The following is a 17,297-nucleotide window of genomic DNA, read 5'->3' as shown; positions in this document are numbered from 1 at the left end:
AGAAAGAAAAAGGGCAGAGAGAGAAAGAAGGAAAGGGAGAGAGAGATAGAGAGAGGGAAAGGGAGAGGGAGGGAGAGAGAGATAGGGAGAGAGAGAGAGAAGGAAAGGGAGAGGGAGGGAGAGAGAGAGAGGGAAAGGGAGGGAGAGAGAGAGAGTCAGGGAAAGAGAGAGTGCGGGAGAGAGAGAAAGAAAGAGTGAGTGAGGGAGGGAGAGAGGGTCAGGTCTGATCCATGTAATCTGTCTCTTGTTCTGTCTGGGTGGTCTCTTTTATATCATACACTTTATCCCACTTATCATTCACAACATGAAATTAAACTAAATCAAAGGCGTTATAATTATTATGAAGTGTCTACCAGGAATCTCAATGGGATTTCCTAGTTAAATCAAAGTGTAAAGATTAACCATCTACCCGCTAATGTCACTGCATAACTTTTTTTAGTTTGGGACAGGCTCTATTGATACTTTGCAACTGATGTCATCAACATTCCAAGGGGTGTGATGCTAACTGGGGCACTGCTCTGTCTGAAGCTCTGTTACTCAAGTTAGACTTAAAAATGTGCTGTTTAAATCCATGTTGATTTTTAAAAAACTTTTTTGACAGTGTTTGCTAATGTGTGGATTGATAAGAAATTTTACTTCCTAGTTCATAAATGTATTTCTAATCACACTGTAAAAATAATCTAAGCAACAAAATAGTTATGATTTTAAAATTAAAATTGATGGAAACATTTTGTGAAATCATGTACGTGCTTTTTACGGTCTTAAAAACATGAAAAATATAACTAGTTTGCAGTGGTCCAAAGTTATTCCTCACTTACCTGGTGCATTCTGAGCATCCGAATTATTCACCACGATGAGTTTATAAGCTTTTTCACAACCTTTTTCACAACCTTTTGCCGTCACGGTAATGCTAACAACAATTAGCATGCTAACTGTGCACTTTAGACAGACAATTCACAGCAAATTTATTTTAACCTCAATAGGAGCTTATACAATATGTCTGTACTGGGGCAGGAATGGGAAAGATTGGGTACAGGACCTTTAGAAGCAAGTGTTTTTGAATGACTTATGATGTGATGTTTTTCAGGAAACAGCCGATGGAAAAACAACAGGTTTAAATCCTCTTATGGTTTTACACAGAGACTTACACAGGCTAATATCCTCCAAACAAAGAGCTGAGGATTACACAGTTACAGTCACATGAGGAGAGCCTGGAAGGATTGCTCACGTCTATACAGAAACACTGGGACCGCTCACGATCTCTCCAGCTGGGGGGCGCTCCCATCCACAATTTTCATCCTAATCATTTCTGTGCTAAAATTGTCTCTTTAACACTTTAGTTTAGGGACCACACAATATGCCCTGTGCATGGCAACACCCTAGCTAGCTCATTGCGTCTCAAAACTAATGACAACTTTTATTTAAAAAGAAAACTATTAAATAAACAACTTATTGAAATTTTAATTAATTCAAGTATAGAAGTGTTTGTATATGCAGATTCATTCAGTTTGTGTTGTTTTGATATTTATTATGCTGCCTCAAAATTTGCATTAGCGTTACCTTTAGCATTAGCATTACCGTTATAAACACAGAGGAGTCATTCAGTGTAGTTTTCTCCTCCTTTGTGAAGTATTTAACATGTTGTCAGTGACATCCACCTGCACTCTCTGTCAGTGCAACTCAGCAAAAACGACTCAGTGGCTCAGTGGTTAGAGTGTTAGTCCCCCAACCTGAAGGTCAGAGGATCGAGTCCCGCTCGGACCAAGTTCTGTTGTGTCCGTTGGCAAGACACTTCACCCACATTGCCTAGTATGAAATGAGTGTGAATGATAGGTGGTGGTCGGAGGGGCCGATGGCGCAGATTGGCAGCCTTGCTTCTGTCCGTCTGCCCCAGGGCAGCTGTGACTACAATAGTAGCTTACCATCACCAAGTGTGGGGAAATGAATGAATAATGACTTTGAGAGGCTTTGACAAGCCTGTAAAGCGAATTACAAGTGTAAGGCATTATTATTATTATGATACGACTGGACGGGAAGTAGTGACGCTAACAGTGTTAAGTTGCTGTTGTGCAATTGCTGTGTTTCAGATAACATCACAACTAGACCAATAATATTTAATACAGATGGCAACAGCTAAAAATAATGTTAAAATACAGAATTTTGTACAATGTTATCAAAAGATGATGGAAATGCAACATCATCACCTCCTAGAATGTGAAAACACCAATAATCACTTGAGTAGTGGTATTGGTATTGCTCGTTGGTGGTTAATAGGTATCAGTAAGTATTTATAAAACATGCGTATCAAGATTATAGTGTACAAATTACACAATTGTTACACTGTCAAATATATTTCTCAAGTACAAGTAAAAGTACAAATACTTTGAAAACATAAAAGTAAATGTACCTGAGTACTACCCACATCTGATCAAACCTGGGACTGTGCAATTAAACCTGTCATAAACCTGTTTTTGTAGATGTATTTTTTACAGTAATAATATTGGTATTTGCAAATATCAGTTATCAGCCTCAACAGTGGGACATCGGTATCAGATCAAAACATCCATCCCTGACATTATTGATGTGTCAAAGCAATTGTGAGAGCTAGGGATGAATTAGACAGGTCTGAACGCAGACGCCTTTTGCAGTATGAAAATAAGGAACCCCACATTTCATGTGTACGAGCCTTGGTCTCACCTTCCTCAAAGCCGTCCCTGAAGGATCCAGAGCGGCTCATAGTCCGGGTCTTATCGTCCAAAGACATGCAGGAGGTTCGGAGCCTGGACTCAGTCTGGAGCCTGGAGTCGGACTGGAGCCTGGAGTCAGATTGGAGCCTGGAGTCGGACTGGTCCAGAGAGTCCTGCGTCAGGCTGTTGGTCCTGAGACCAGTCAGGCTCATTTGTGCTGCGGAGGTCGGACTGGAGGCTGCAACAAAACACAACAAATATACATGAGTTTAGTCCTGGTTCAGTCCTGGTTTAGCTCTGGTTCAGTCCTGGTTTAGCCCTGATTTAGTTCTGGTTTAGTGCTTTTTTTAGTCCTGGTTTAATCCTGGTTTTGGTCTGGTTTTAGTCATGGTTTTGGTTCTGGTTTAGTCCTGCTTTAGCCAGGTTTAGTCCAGGTTTAGTCCTGGTTTAGTCCTGGTTTAGTCCTGGTTTAGTCCTGGTTTAGTCCTGGTTTAGTCCTGGTTTAGTCTTACCAAAGTTGAACCTTGTTCCTGAAGGGGAGGTGAGGCTGGACCCAGGGGAAAAGGGGGAGGAACCAACAGAGTCCTGAAGTCCGCTGACGGAGTGAGACCTAAGCCAATCACGCGCCTCATCTGGACCTCTGAGCTGAGGGGCAGGACCATACCTAAAGAACGGACCAATCACACGTTAGCACTCAGACAACGCAGCCAGTACAGATGCAGTGAAACTGGTTGGGTTTTTACTTTAACATTTGAGAAAAGACCAAAATCTGAACTTGGAGACACAGGGAGGGCATCTGACACACAGGGACATTTAGTTTTCATAGACATTATATTACAGAATGAGCTCATCACATTAAGCCATCTTTACAACTAAGTATTTGTTAATTATGTATTTTTTTGTAAACCCAACTAGTGTCACGTGCGTAAGATTTTTGCATAAAAATGTGATTAAAAATCAGATATTTGGAAATATTCACAATTAATTATAATTATAAATATTTGAATGAACAAAGTCAGACTTAGTTACATTAGTTGAGCTTGAATCGAACACAGGATCAACGTTCACATTTAAAATCACAAAATCACAACTCAGAGCCACAGAAGCCAAAAGGATTCACTGCAAAAAATACAATCATGAATTACATGAATATTTAAGCAAGTAGTTTTGACTAGTTTAGTCTGAGATGCTATCCATGTATGTTTGAGTAAACTTACTAATTACCTCTTCTGGTGTGTTTTTGATGAGGGAACAACGTTACAACATGGTAGAAATTAGGTAGATGGTAGATTTTTCATAATACCTCCTCTTTAATATATCTTCTTTCTAATAAATTATGTGAAATTTCATAAGATTTAAATCCAAAACAGAAGAGTTATTGTAATAGTTATTTTTCTTGATTAAGCAGAGGTGGTAGAGTATCCAAAAATTGTAGGTAAGAGTAATAGTACTTCAAAAATATATTAGTAAAGTAGAAGTACAAAGTAGTGGTCTGAGAAATTACTCAAGAAAGAGTAAAAAAAGGATTTGGAAAAACTATTATTCAAGTAAGACTAACTTAAAGAGTAACTCGACAGTTTCTCTTTAATAAAAACTGTAATAACATTGTAACTTCTGATTTACAATTTGAAGTGAAATTTTTTTTGAAGGACAAAATATTAAATAATGCACAAAATCAAAAAGAGACAAACTAAATCATATCTGAAGAAGTGGCACAGAAACACAAATGTTCAAATAATTTCATATTGCCGACAAAGTTTTGTCACTTGTAGACTTACAGTGGGAAGAGGAACCACAACTTTTACTGAGAGTACTGTTACTTCAATAAAAATATTACTCAAGTCGGAGACAAATATGCTGCTAGAAAAGCACAATTTCTTTAAAAAGTTACTCACTTAAATTTAAGTGTGAGTACTACCCACCTCTGCTGGTTTGTGTCAAACAATTGTATTTCATTAGTTATTTGTTTTCAGGAGGAGGTTAATAAAATTTATAAAAGTATAACATTGGAACCAGTTAGAAATATCCAAACCAGTCGGATAATCTAGGCCTTAAAATGGAACTAAACACTAAAACATTTTCTTTCTTTTATTTTTTTTTGCTACTAAACTGTGTATGATGTTTTAATAGCATTCTCTACTGTTTCTGCCCCGCCCCTCCTCCCCCTCACTCTCCCCTTTAGTCCTCCAGACCCAGCCCCTCCTCCCCCCTCACTCTCCCCTTTAGTCCTCCAGACCCCGCCCCTCCTCCCCCCTCACTCTCCCCTTTAGTCCTCCAGACCCCGCCCCTCTTCTAGGTAGTACCCGGTTTAGCAGCTCTATTTGAAATGTGGTTTTGGGCAGAGTTTTGTGGTTTTGTCACACATTAATAATAAATAAATCTAAACTAATAAAAACTACTTCAATAATATTTTGAATTCATCTCAGTTGATCTCATAGAGCTGATTATTTTTTTGCAGTGTCAAAAGCACAATTCTTAAAGCCACAGAGTCCACAGACACAGAGTGCACTGGAGCGCAGCGGCCAGCAGGGAGAGCCAGTACCTGAGGGCTTTCTTTGGCAGCGTGTTTCGACCGCCGCTCAATGAACTGAGAATAAACAATTTAAACACAAAAAAATCAAACTATAAAAATAAATAATGAACAAATAAAGGCTTTAAACATGCACAAAATCAACTGGGACAAAATAAAATAAGATAATAATCCTCCACAAAGTATAAGCATGAAATGTTCCACAGTATAGCATTAAGATATCCATTTAATACAGGTTTTTAAATTGCTCAAGATACCTTCTTTCTGGCCTAGCTGTGTCACTAGTTCGTCTCCATGAAAACAGACAATTAACTACTCTGGAACATTCCATGCAAAGCAATAACATCTCCATGGAAACAAGCTGCTATGACAGACCCCTCCATCAGAAAAGTTACACAGTGCACCTTTAAGACAGTGAATCAATGTATAAATATGTCCACTGAAGACAAAAGAAAGTTAGTCTTTATGTTGTGGAGATGACACACTACCACCACCAGGGGGCGACACATAGCACAGGAAAGACCAGGTCGACCACAGACACTGATAAAGGCTCTCAAATGTCCAGATTTTCAAATTTCCCAGGGACAGTGAAAGCGACACAGGAAAACAGCACGGACTAAGCACACTGCACAGGCTGCCACACAGAGCCTGCTTGCTTATAATTAGTTTACTGTAATAAGTAATCAAGTTTACTTCCACTAAACCTTTTGGATTTCAACATCATACTGCAAACATTTGGTTCTATTGGACTGAACGAGAGCTGTGGTGAGCCTCGCCCAAACTACTTTGACCTTCTTGAATACTAAACGCAAGAGAATCTAAAATATATTCACTGTTTATGTAAAAGTAATTTAACACAAACATTGGAGGACTGGATTTGAACCAGTGCCTAATGGAGCCAACCACTTTCTGAAGGATGTTTTTATCTTCTGGTCTATGTTATAAAGTTTTGTCCTCATCATAAACACGGCTGGAGTTGTGTTTTGTTTCATTCACACATGTTTAATGCAAACCCTTTATCACACAAAACACTATATTCCACCTCGTGATGTCATGTGGTAATACAGGAAGTGCTCCAGTGTGTTTTTAAGCTCTATACACCTTCACTAAAATCATTTGGATAATTTCAGTCCTGGAATTGCCAAGTTATACTAAAATAAAGATAAATGGTAGCTGTTAACTTGAAATCTACAACTTAATGACATCACAAGGTGGAACAGAGCATTTTGAGCTTTGGAGATGTAGACAGACTAATAATAAAGAGTTACTCAAACATGTGTGAATCAAACAAAACACAACTCCAGGTATGTTTTTGAGGAGGTAACAAGATTCCAATATGACTAAAAGCTCACAAGAGTCAATTGTGTCTAATTTTTGAGTTGAGACAATGGGTTTGAAGTCTAGTTCTGTGTAGCAGCGTCTGTGTTTGAACCAAAGCCACAGTTTTTACCTTTCCTGTTTCCGTGGCAATGTGTTTCGAGAGAAAAGAGGAGAGGCCGAAGGCGATAGCAGAGGGCTGAAGCCAGAGATAGAGAGAGTCAGGAAAAAGAGATATACAAGAGGAAAGACAGGACTACAAAAGGACTAAACCAGGACTAAATCAGGACTAAAACAGAACTAAACCAGGACTAAAACAGGACTAAACCAGGACTAAATCAGGACTAAATCAGGACTAATACAGGACTAAACTTGTAATAAACCAGGACTACAAGAGGACTACAGCAGGACTAAACCAAGACTAAACTAAGACTGCAGAAGGACTGAAGCCAGAGAAAGAGAGAGTCAGGAAAAAGAAATAAACAAGAGGTAAAACAGGTCCCCAGCAGGACTTAATCAGGACTATAAGAGGACTAAACCAGGACTACAAGAGGACTACAGCAGGACTAAACCAAGACTAAACCAAGACTACATGAGGACTACAGAAGGACTAAACCAGGACTACAAAAGGACTGAACCACGACCCAGATCTGAGCCAGGATTAATTGAAGGACTACAAAGTTGTTCAAGGCTGTATTGAGTCTTTTTGTAGAGTTATTTGGACCAAGATGAAAGTGAAGCATTTTCAACATTTCAATCTGATAAACCCTTCCCCATTTGTGGCACAGAGGTTAGACAATTCTCTGTGTGGAGTTTGCATGTTCTCCCTGTGTTTGTTTGCTCTTTTCAACCTAAAACGATATTCCTCCAGCTAGGTACTCCTAACCAGGATCCAGGCTCAGATCTTACTGCTGCTGACAGGTTTAACAGAGACAGCGAAGGATGGGTCAAATGCAGACGCAGTTAAACCTCACCTGTCGGACATGCCGGCCTTGGTGCTGCCTGTTCGTCCCAGTGCGGTTGTGTCGTCGCGCTGATACGGGGCGCTGCTCACACTCATGTCGATGGACTCACTGCTGGTGTGCATGCTGCTGACGGAGGGGTACCCCATGCTCTCTGACCCACCCGCCCCCAAAAGGCCTTCTCTGCTGGGGCCGGTGGAGCTCAGGGTTCCCTCTCTGCTGGCACCCATGGAGCTTAGGGTCCCATCTCTGCTCGGGCCGTACCCAGAGCTGAGGGTCCCCTCTCTGCTTGGGCCGTACCCAGAGCTGAGGGTCCCGTCCCTGGAGGTGTTTGCGGAGGAGCCCCAGGTTAAACTGCCAGAGGGGCCAGAGGAGTACACGGAGCCTGGGGTAGACGCCTGGAGGGAGGAGAGTCACAGTGGTAAAGAATATGATTTGATGTAGAAAATGTTCAGGATTCTGGCAATTATTTATGGACTAAAGTTCGAGTACTATGAATTTTCTCATGGCTGCGTATGTACTAACGTAGTTTTTGATGCAGAATCCACAATAGAAGACCTTTAACCGAGCAGGTCTTAGTCACTGTGTCAGAGTCAGATTAGAGTGAAGTAATGGTTTAGATAAAGACAGATGTGCAACAAGACCTGTTCTGTCAGGTCTGTGTGAGTCAATGAGATCAAATATGATTCAGACAAATGTATAAACAAAGAAACAACGAGGACAGGGTCAGAGGAGCAGAGCAGAGGGTCAGATGATGCAGAGGAGAGGGTTAGATGGAGCAGAGGAGCAGAGAAGAGGAGCAGAGGATACAGAGAAGAGGATGGAGCAGAGGATGCGAAGAAGAGGGTCAGATAGTCAAAAGATAAAGAGGAGAAAGTCAGATGGAGCTTGACGGATGACCTGTTCGCTGTCTCCATGGTTACTCTCTGTGTTGTTGGCGTGGGGGTTGGAAATTACTGTAGAATTCTTCATGTTTTCGGCTGTCGTCACTGGAGCTTGTTTACTGGGCTTTCCTCCAAACAATCTGTAAGAACAATATAAAATTCCAGTTAAAGTTGAACAAAATTATGAAGAGTTGCTCAAAAACTGCCAGCAAAGGCGTTAACTGCACTCTAACTTTTCTTGTGGATGGTCCAAGACTTGTTTGTCTCTATGGAGATGCTATAATTTTGGCTGGAATGTTCCACAAAATAGCATTAAATATTACCTATAAGCTATCCAATTGAAGGTGTTTTTTAATTACTTTTGCATTCTTATTTTAAGAAGACTCACCTCTCCACAGAGCTGACATATTACTTGGCCTAGTTGTGTCACCTGATTATTAAGGAGATGACAGTTGAATGCCATACTGTAGAATATATGCTGCACTTGATTTTCTTCCATGTATTTGAGCTAAATGTGTCTTGCCCCAGTCCAGATATATTGCGTAAGCAGCTCTTGAGGTTAAAATAAGTCCACTGTGTACTGTTTGTATCTAATTATAAAGTGTTGTATTGTCTGAGAAACAGGAAGAGCATGTAAGCATGGTAGTTGTTGAAAAACTCTGCTCTGCTCTACGTGAAAAGTACTTATAAACTCATCATAGTGAATAATGCATACGGTAAGTGAGGAATAACCTAAAAAGAGCTAGTTCTGTTTTTCATGATTTTGAAACAGAAAAGAAATAGAGACAGCACTTTTAAGTCCAAAACATTTACTGAGAACTGTTCAACTTCAAAATACTATAAGTCAAGTAGAAGTTTTAGTATTTTTTCTGATAAAAGTAACTAATTTCTGGTTGACATGAGACAGGATTAATTTAAGGTTGTCAAAAAATCAGATAATAATCAATACTAAAACTAGTATTGAAACTAGATACTCATTTGAGAAGGTATCGATGCTAAAAAAGTCCCATTCACAGGACAGAATTTAACCTTTCCTGAATAACTTTAAAATGATCATGAGCTTTAACAGAACAAGTACAAGACACACAGACTATTATATGCTCCTGGGATCACAATGAAATCTAGATGACTGAGGGATTACACAGACATAAGGCCACATGGGAATAGAACAGGAAGTACTACCATTTAATGTTGAAAATCACATTCTATTGTCTAAAGAAAGAGTGTTTTTTATTATCACCATGGTATTGGAATCAGTACTGAGTTAAAAAATGTAGTATTGTGACAGGACTAATTGAAAGTTTTAGAAGTTTAAAACGAGCCATTCTTTTGTTTTGGTTTGAAACAATGGAGCATTATTAACACCAGAGCCAAACGTCTAAAGCCATAAAACCATCTCTTTGTTTGAGAGTAACTTAAGATGGTGTTGTGACACGACTGGTGCCCGGATGATCTGCTCCTGCTCTGACATGAACTGAGAAAGAGAGGAGGAAAGAGTAACAAGTTTGTACAGTCATGAGGAAGAGAAAAAGAAAGGGAGAGAGGGGAGAAAGAGAGAGGAGAGAAGGCAAAGACGGAGAAAGAGAGGAGGAAAGTGTAACACGTTTGCACAGTTATGAAGAAGAAAAAGAGGGTTCATGTTAGGTTGAGTTAGGTCAAAGAGAGGGGGAGAGAGGAGAGAGAAAGAAAGACAAAGAGAGAGGTAGTGATAGGAAGAGATGAGCGAAAAGAGAGTGGGAAGAGAGAAAGAGATGAGAAAAGAAAGATAGGAGAGAGAGGAGGAGAGAGACGGTGCAGATTCCCAGGGACGGTGAATATAACACATAGTGACATTGTAACAGTCTGGGTTTGAGGATCAAGATTATGGAGCGAAGAAATCATATTTTAATACTCAAACTCTATTCAAACATCTAGAAGAAGTAAATAAACTGAGCACACAGCAGTAAACACAGACTCTGGAGGAAAAGTGGGTGAAGTGTCTCGGCGACGGACAGAACAACAGTGTGCGCTGATGGGAGGTGGGAAGCTCGGTGGTTTTCAGACTGTAGAATGTGATGATGTCATACTCCCAGATGCAGCAGAGACAGATTTCTCCATTGATCACATTTTATTTTGCCACAAAATATCCAAAAGGTAAATTTACAAATGTTGAACCTGATCATTTCTATTAGTGATTAGACCCAAGAACTCACTGCATTACAATACAAACCTGCATTTGAACTGTATTCATTTTCCCCTCTGTATTAAATATTATTGGTCTATTGATACTTTGCAACTGATGTCATCTACATTTCCCAGGGATGTGATGCTAACTATAAGCACTACTCTGTCTGAAGTTATGTTACTCAAGTTAGACTTCAATTTGAGCTTTGTTTTAACACAAACTGAATGTGTTGTTTAAATCCATTTTGAAATTTTTACTGTCAATTTTTTAAACGTTTTGGCAGTATTTTCTAATGTGTGGATTGTGTCACCATGGTAACTGCTGAACATTCGATCATAGACATATATGCAGAACATGGCAAAGTATTAATAGAATGTTGTGATGTAATCTGAAATGCAGCGATACCAACAGAGGTGCTGTAGTAAATAACTGTATAATATGAATGGCCACACATAAAAAGTAAAGTATTGTTACCTGCGTAACGTGGGCGAGGACATCTGCTGTCTCCCGCCCACATTTCCTGCTGCAGGCTCCGCCCCCTTCTCTCGGTCCGTCTGATTGGTCAGTTTGCCGAGGGGACTGTTCTTATTGGTCACTGAGAGCACGGCTGCCTCGATGCTGCTGGTGGATGAACGGTTTCCATTCCTGGCGGCTGCTCCGGAACGACCCGGCCTTGGCAGACTGCGGTACTGCAGTGTGCCCCGAGCGCTCATGGGTAAGAAGGTGTCGTCATGGTGACCAAGGGAACCACCCACTTCCTGTCCGGACTTCAGACCTCCCCCTGCAGAGGAAACAAGGACACATTTAGTTAAAGAGGGGGTTTTGTACTTACTCAAATGTTATGAGACAGAACTGGTATTAAATTGAAAACTAGATTTGTCTGTTAGTAAATGTATATTGTGAATCCATCGGTCTGTTCTTACCTGCAGTGAGAGACCTGTTTCCAGACTTGGGCAGCTTCCCGAGTGTGGCTGACCCGCTGGTGATGGTGGCTCCACTGGCTGTGACCAGGGTGCCGGACTTTTTGAACCCGAAAGAGGAGCCCGAGTTTGAGGTTCGGGATGAAAGCGTGCTAGACGGAGGCTCTGGAAGTGTCTGGCTCATGGGCACGTTTGCAGAGCTCCGATTTGAACAGAGCGAAGTCTTTTTGAGTTCATCCACCTCAGAGGAAGAAGACACGCTGCTCCTCTCTGACACTTTCACATCGTCAGTTTTAGCTGAAAAATAAACTAAATATTTATCAAAATTCTACAATATTTCTACAATTTGTAAAAGCTATTTCTTTTCCTAATTACATTCACAAACTCTTTAGCTTTTTGATTTGATATTTACTGATAATCTGGGTGCTGGGTCTCATGCTCTGTGCAGCACATACATGTCAATAAAGTATGCAGTACTTCTGTATTTTGGATGTGAACAGAAGAGGAGCGAGCTTTATGCAGAGCACCCTCCTCTGGCATGAGGGGTGGCTGCACACGGAGCCACTCCTGCTCAACAATCAGTCAACTGACCCACACTCTGAAATAGGCCTGGGAAGTATCACCTCCTGGAGGGAAAAGTGGAGTGACTGTATACAGTCTAATGCTCCGCATCTGTACTAATATTTGTAGAAGCAGATGTATGATGTATTTTATTATATTTTATCTATTTACTTAAGCGTTTATTTGTGTCTTGTTCATAAACTGTATATATAAATGAACATAGCTAACCCACTAGCTACTGCATTACAAATAGGAAGTGAGTATTCAGCTCCATCGGCTCTGGCTCCAATTCACTTTCTATTGAATCTCCGATTTCTATTTCTATTTTCTCTGTAACTGCTGCAGTCAGACTTGTCCTTTTGGTCTTAAAATATTAGTTTTAACCTGTTGTACATGGGTGTGAAGGGGTGTTACCTTCAACAGCCTTGCTCATGATTAGCTCTTTGGTTGCAATGATACACACTGGGCTCTAAATTCTCCCCTAAAACTACTAGCCTCAATTGGGTTCATTTGGCTGAAGCTGAACGTTGTGGTGTTGGTGATGTCACGCTCCCTTAGTCCACTTCTTTATACAGTCTACGGTCATAAGACCTATTTGAATCCCATTTTTCAAGAGCAGTGGTCCTCAAACCAAGTAGAAAATAGTTTAGTATTTTTCTATTTTTTTTTTTTTTTTTTTTGTAAAAAGCCTTCAACTGGGCTAAAACAGCTTAGAATAGATTGCTACAGAAGTTCTAAAAACAAGGACTAACCCAAAGGAGGACAGAATTTTGATTAAAATTGATTCTAAATAAAACACAAAAATGTAAGAGGAGCCTGCGTGTCACCAGAACTGATCTAGGGCATTCTTGTTCTACTGCTGCTGTTTCAACACTGTAATTTCCACATGGTGAGACGCATAAAGGTTCTCTTGGTTCTCTTATCTTGTGTGCAATACCTGTGTGTTGTCCCTTGCTGGCGCTGTTCCCATTGCTGGCTGTAGAGCTGGTGCTATTGGTCTTGGTTCTGGGGGAAGTGACTCCAATCTGTGCGCTCATGCCACGCCTCCAGGAGCCGGTCTGGGCCACGGTCTGGGCTGATCCCTGGGTCTTTCTCCCTGGACCTCTGGAGCTTTGGTCCAGGTCTGGTCCAGAGTCTGAGGTCCACTGTCCTGAAGAGGCCACACGCTTCTCTGCATCTGTCACCGGCTGAAAACAAGAGAGAGAGGGGGTTTAAAGGCGCACTTTGGGACTTTTCTGGAGAGTTCACCACCTGCTTTAGTGCTGGTTTAGTCCTGGATCAATCCTGTTTTAGTCCTCATTCTTGGTTCCCTCTGTGTATGGAGAGTATTGTTGCAGAAGGAGATGGTTTAGTCCTGATTCAGATCTGATTTAGGTCTAGTTTAGTCAGGTTCTTATTGCTTTCTCTAGTATTGCATGTAACTCATCTATCTTCATTAGGTCTGCAAGATGAATCAAAATCACAATTTGAATGGACGCAATTAGCAAAACTAAATGGCTGCAGTTTTTGAAGAACCATAATTTCCTCCAAAAACAGCTAAATTTCCTGTCTTTTTCCGCATAAAAATGTCTAACCCTGTAGTTTAGATCAGTACAAACATGTTCTGAAATGTGATTCTTGTATTAGTTTGTCAGTTCAAATTTCAGTCTTTTTGTTTTTCTGGATGTGTTTAAAATGTGAAGTTTCAACAGAATCCTTTTATTAAAACATAAATCTCAAATGTAATCGCAATCATAACGCTTGTCAAAAACATAGCAATAAGATACTTTTTCCAAATCGTTCAGCCTGAAGGTGTCCCTGTGTGTCAGATGCCCTCCTGTCTCCACGGGGTCTTATTCTGCAGAAAAGTTGCTAACCCTGTAGTTTAGACCTCTACAAACATGTCCTGAAGTGCATGGGATTCTTGGATTAAAGTTCATATTTCAGTCTTGACACAGATGTGAATGTTTAGATTATGCTTTGTGAGCAAAATCTTGATAGTAAATGTAATGTGAGATACGCGTTAGCCCTGATTTAGTCCTGATTTAACTCTGGTTTATACCTGGTTCAGTCCTGGTTCAGTCTTGGTTTAGTCCTGGCTTAATCCTGGTTTAGTCCTGGTTTAGTCCTGGTTTAGTCCTGGTTTAGTTTTGGCTTAATCCTGGTTTAGTCCTGGTTTATTCTAGACAGACAAATGACCCACAGAGAAGCTTTTAGAGTTGCTGGATCATGTTTGTACTTAAACCTGAACTGGGGCTGTTTACGAGCGGTTGCTAAGTGTTTGCTAATGACTGTGGAGTTTTATGGTCTGCACTGGAACACAAATAGAGCAGCTTATAGGCAGCACTAAACCAGGACTGAACCAGGACAAAACCAGGACTGAACCAGTACAAAATCAGGACTGAAACATGGCTGAACAGTACTAAAACCAGGACCAAACCAGGACTAAACCAGGGCTAAACCAGGATTAAGCCAGGACTAAAAGCAGGACTGAGCCAGGACTGAACAAAGACTAAACCTGGGCTAAACCAGAACTGAGCCAGATCTAAACGAGGAGTAAACCAGAACTGAACCAGGACTAAACCAAACCTGGTTGGGGTCAGATGTAGTTCAGTGGGACATTCCAATCTGAGGAATTCTCTCTCCAGTCTCACATGAGCCAAGCGTGATCCAGGTCAGATTCAAAAACCACAAGGTATAACAACTATACCACACAATTATACTTTACAACAAATAATACGGCTAAGAATTTGTTCTGGTTTAGTCCTAGTTCAGTCTTAGTTCAGTCCCGGCTTAGTCCTAGTTTAGACCCTGTGTAGTCCTGGTTTAATCCTGGTTCAGTCTTTTTGAGTCTTTGTGAACTGCTTTGTGAATTGCTCATCTCCACCTGGACTTTTTGTTGACAATTTAAACAGAAAATGAAACATAATATTATAAGAGAGAAGGAAAGAGAGGGATGAAGGTGAGAGACAGTTAAAGGGGGGTGAGGGGGAAAGAGAGACAGATTAAGAAGGAGGGATGACAGAGGGAGGGAAGAAAGGAACAGTGAAAGGTAGACAGAGAGAGGAGAAGAGAGAGAAAGGATAAAGAGGGATGGAGAAGTGAGGGATAGAGGGAGAGAATGAAGAGGGAGAGAGAGAGAGCGAGAGGGGGAGAGAGAGAGAGAGAGAGAGAGAGAGAGAGAGGGTTTAATAAAGTCTCTGTGGATTGTAATAACAGCTAGTGTTTGTTTTTAAATCCTTAGAGTTCAGCAGTATAACAGACTGTCTCACCTGTCTGAGTGGTCTAGTCCTGGTCGTGGCCTTGTTTAGTCCTGGTTCAGTCCTGGTTTAGTCTTGGTTTAGTCCTGGTTTAGTCCTGGTTTAGTCCTGGTTCTTGGTGTCACGTGTTTTCTCTGTGTCTGGGGAGTACTGTTGTAGGAGGAGATGGTTTAGTCCTGGTTTAGTCTTGGTTTAGTCCTGGTTTAGTCCTGGTTTAGTCCTGGTTCAGTCCTGGTTTAGTCCTGGTTCAAACCTGGTTCAGACCTGGTTCTTGGTTCTTGGTCTCACATGAGAGCTGAGATATTTCCTCTGTGTGTGAGGGGTGTTGTTATAGGAGGAGATGGTTTAGTCCTGATTTAGTCCTGATTTAGTCCTGGTTTATTCCTGGTTTAGTCCTGGTTTAGTCCTGATTTAGTCCTGGTTTATTCCTGGTTTAGTCCTGGTTTAGTCCTGGTTTAGTCCTGGTTTAGTCCTGGTTTAGTCCTGATTTAGTCCTGGTTTAGTCCTGGTTTAGTCCTGGTTTAGTCCTGGTTTAGTCCTGGTTTAGTCCTGGTTTAGTCCTGGTTCAGACCTGGTTCAGACCTGGTTCTTGGTTCTTGGTCTCACCTGAGAGCTGAGATGTTTCCTCTGTGTGTGAGGGGTGTTGTTATAGGAGGAGATGGACGAGCTCGTGTTGATGTCGTCTGTGTCGATGTTGTCACTGACTCCACTGCTCACAGAACTGCTGTCGTCCCAACTGCACAAAACAAAACCATAAAAATTATTATCTCTGAAATGGCTTCAAGTATTGGTTTCACTGCAACCTGAACCATGGGCTTAACCACCGTAGAGTTTGTTTAGGCTAAGGTGGCACAAATACTTTCTACATTAATAATTTTGTTTCATATAATTTGTGGAGTTCGAATGTGACTTATTACCTGTATTTTATATTTACGCATTCTTTTTGAACAATGTGGGCCACCATTATATCTTCTGTTAATGGGAAACACTGGCTTAACATTGGGATGATCACAATAGAAGGCCTGAAATTGGGGACACAAAACCCCCAAACCCCTAAACCAGAAACATGCTTATATTTTAGTCTCTTTTTTGGTTAAGAAGCTACATACTGTGACTTTAATAATGAAAACAATGAGTTTATGAAGGTGACCAGTCCAAAACCAGGTCTAAACCAGAGACTAAACCAGGTCTAAATCAGGTCTAAACCAAGTCTTCCAGGCTGTTATATACTGGTGTAAATTAATATTCCATCTCCATATCTCCCCTCCCTCCACTCTCTCTCTGTTTGTGAATGGGCCTGTCTGTCACTACACAAAAGAGGATGACTTCATCGCGTTGCGTTCAAGGCCAGTGGGTTCAGACACATGCTGAGTTCAAACTAAAATAATGGACGTATATTCAAGCTAACGTCTAGCATGACTGATGCGAATTTGGTAAATGACTCAAACTGGGAAAGAACAGGATCACTGCGCTCAGAGCCGAGGTGCATTCAGGGTAGGGTCGTCATGATAGAAAAATATTAAACTTGATATCGCTACTAAGGAATAGGCTTGATACTCAATACCAATTGTGATACCACGATGATAACAAAAACACTCTTTCTTTAGACGGTAGAACGTGATTTTCAACATTAAATGGTAGTACGTTCTTTTCTATCGTGATGCGTTCAGGGTCGTGGTGCGTCGCAGTGCAGTGGGTTTACACAGCATCCTCTGCCCTCATAGGAAGCACAGCGGATATAACTGTCAACATCCAACTGACACCAAACAGAAGAGACACACTGAGCCAATGTTTGTCTATGAAAGAGTCTGCGTGTATGACTCATTATAACACAAACTCACTCACCAATATTATAAACGACATTTGGGAAAACTGGTTATGAATAAACTAAAGATGCACTGTGTAGCTTTTGTAGTGGGGGTTTCTGGCATCTCCATGGAGCTGTTATGGTTTTGTTGGAATGTTCCGAAGCATGGCCATGAACAATAGGTCGAATCCTCCAGCTAAGGTAGTCCTGACTCAAGCTCAAGATC

At 40.9% G+C, this 17,297-nt stretch overlaps 1 protein-coding gene across 1 annotated transcript in view; it reads right to left on the bottom strand.

Moving 5' to 3' along the window:
* The window catches only part of nav2a (neuron navigator 2a), a 52,964-nt gene that overhangs the window by 20,850 nt on the left and 14,817 nt on the right, over nt 1–17,297 (bottom strand). The window contains exons 3-10 of the mRNA XM_055220990.1: nt 15,871–16,000; nt 12,963–13,212; nt 11,468–11,761; nt 11,019–11,325; nt 8,397–8,520; nt 7,509–7,894; nt 3,200–3,351; nt 2,698–2,925 (exon numbers count right to left, since the gene is read on the bottom strand). Of these exons, the coding sequence (XP_055076965.1) occupies nt 2,698–2,925; nt 3,200–3,351; nt 7,509–7,894; nt 8,397–8,520; nt 11,019–11,325; nt 11,468–11,761; nt 12,963–13,212; nt 15,871–16,000 (1,871 nt within the window). The remainder of the gene's footprint in view (nt 1–2,697; nt 2,926–3,199; nt 3,352–7,508; nt 7,895–8,396; nt 8,521–11,018; nt 11,326–11,467; nt 11,762–12,962; nt 13,213–15,870; nt 16,001–17,297) is intronic.

This window comes from Periophthalmus magnuspinnatus, chromosome 3, assembly GCF_009829125.3.
Source record: "Periophthalmus magnuspinnatus isolate fPerMag1 chromosome 3, fPerMag1.2.pri, whole genome shotgun sequence".
In the NCBI taxonomy this organism is placed as follows: Eukaryota; Metazoa; Chordata; class Actinopteri; order Gobiiformes; family Gobiidae; genus Periophthalmus; species Periophthalmus magnuspinnatus.
This window is presented reverse-complemented; position numbering and strand designations above follow the sequence as displayed.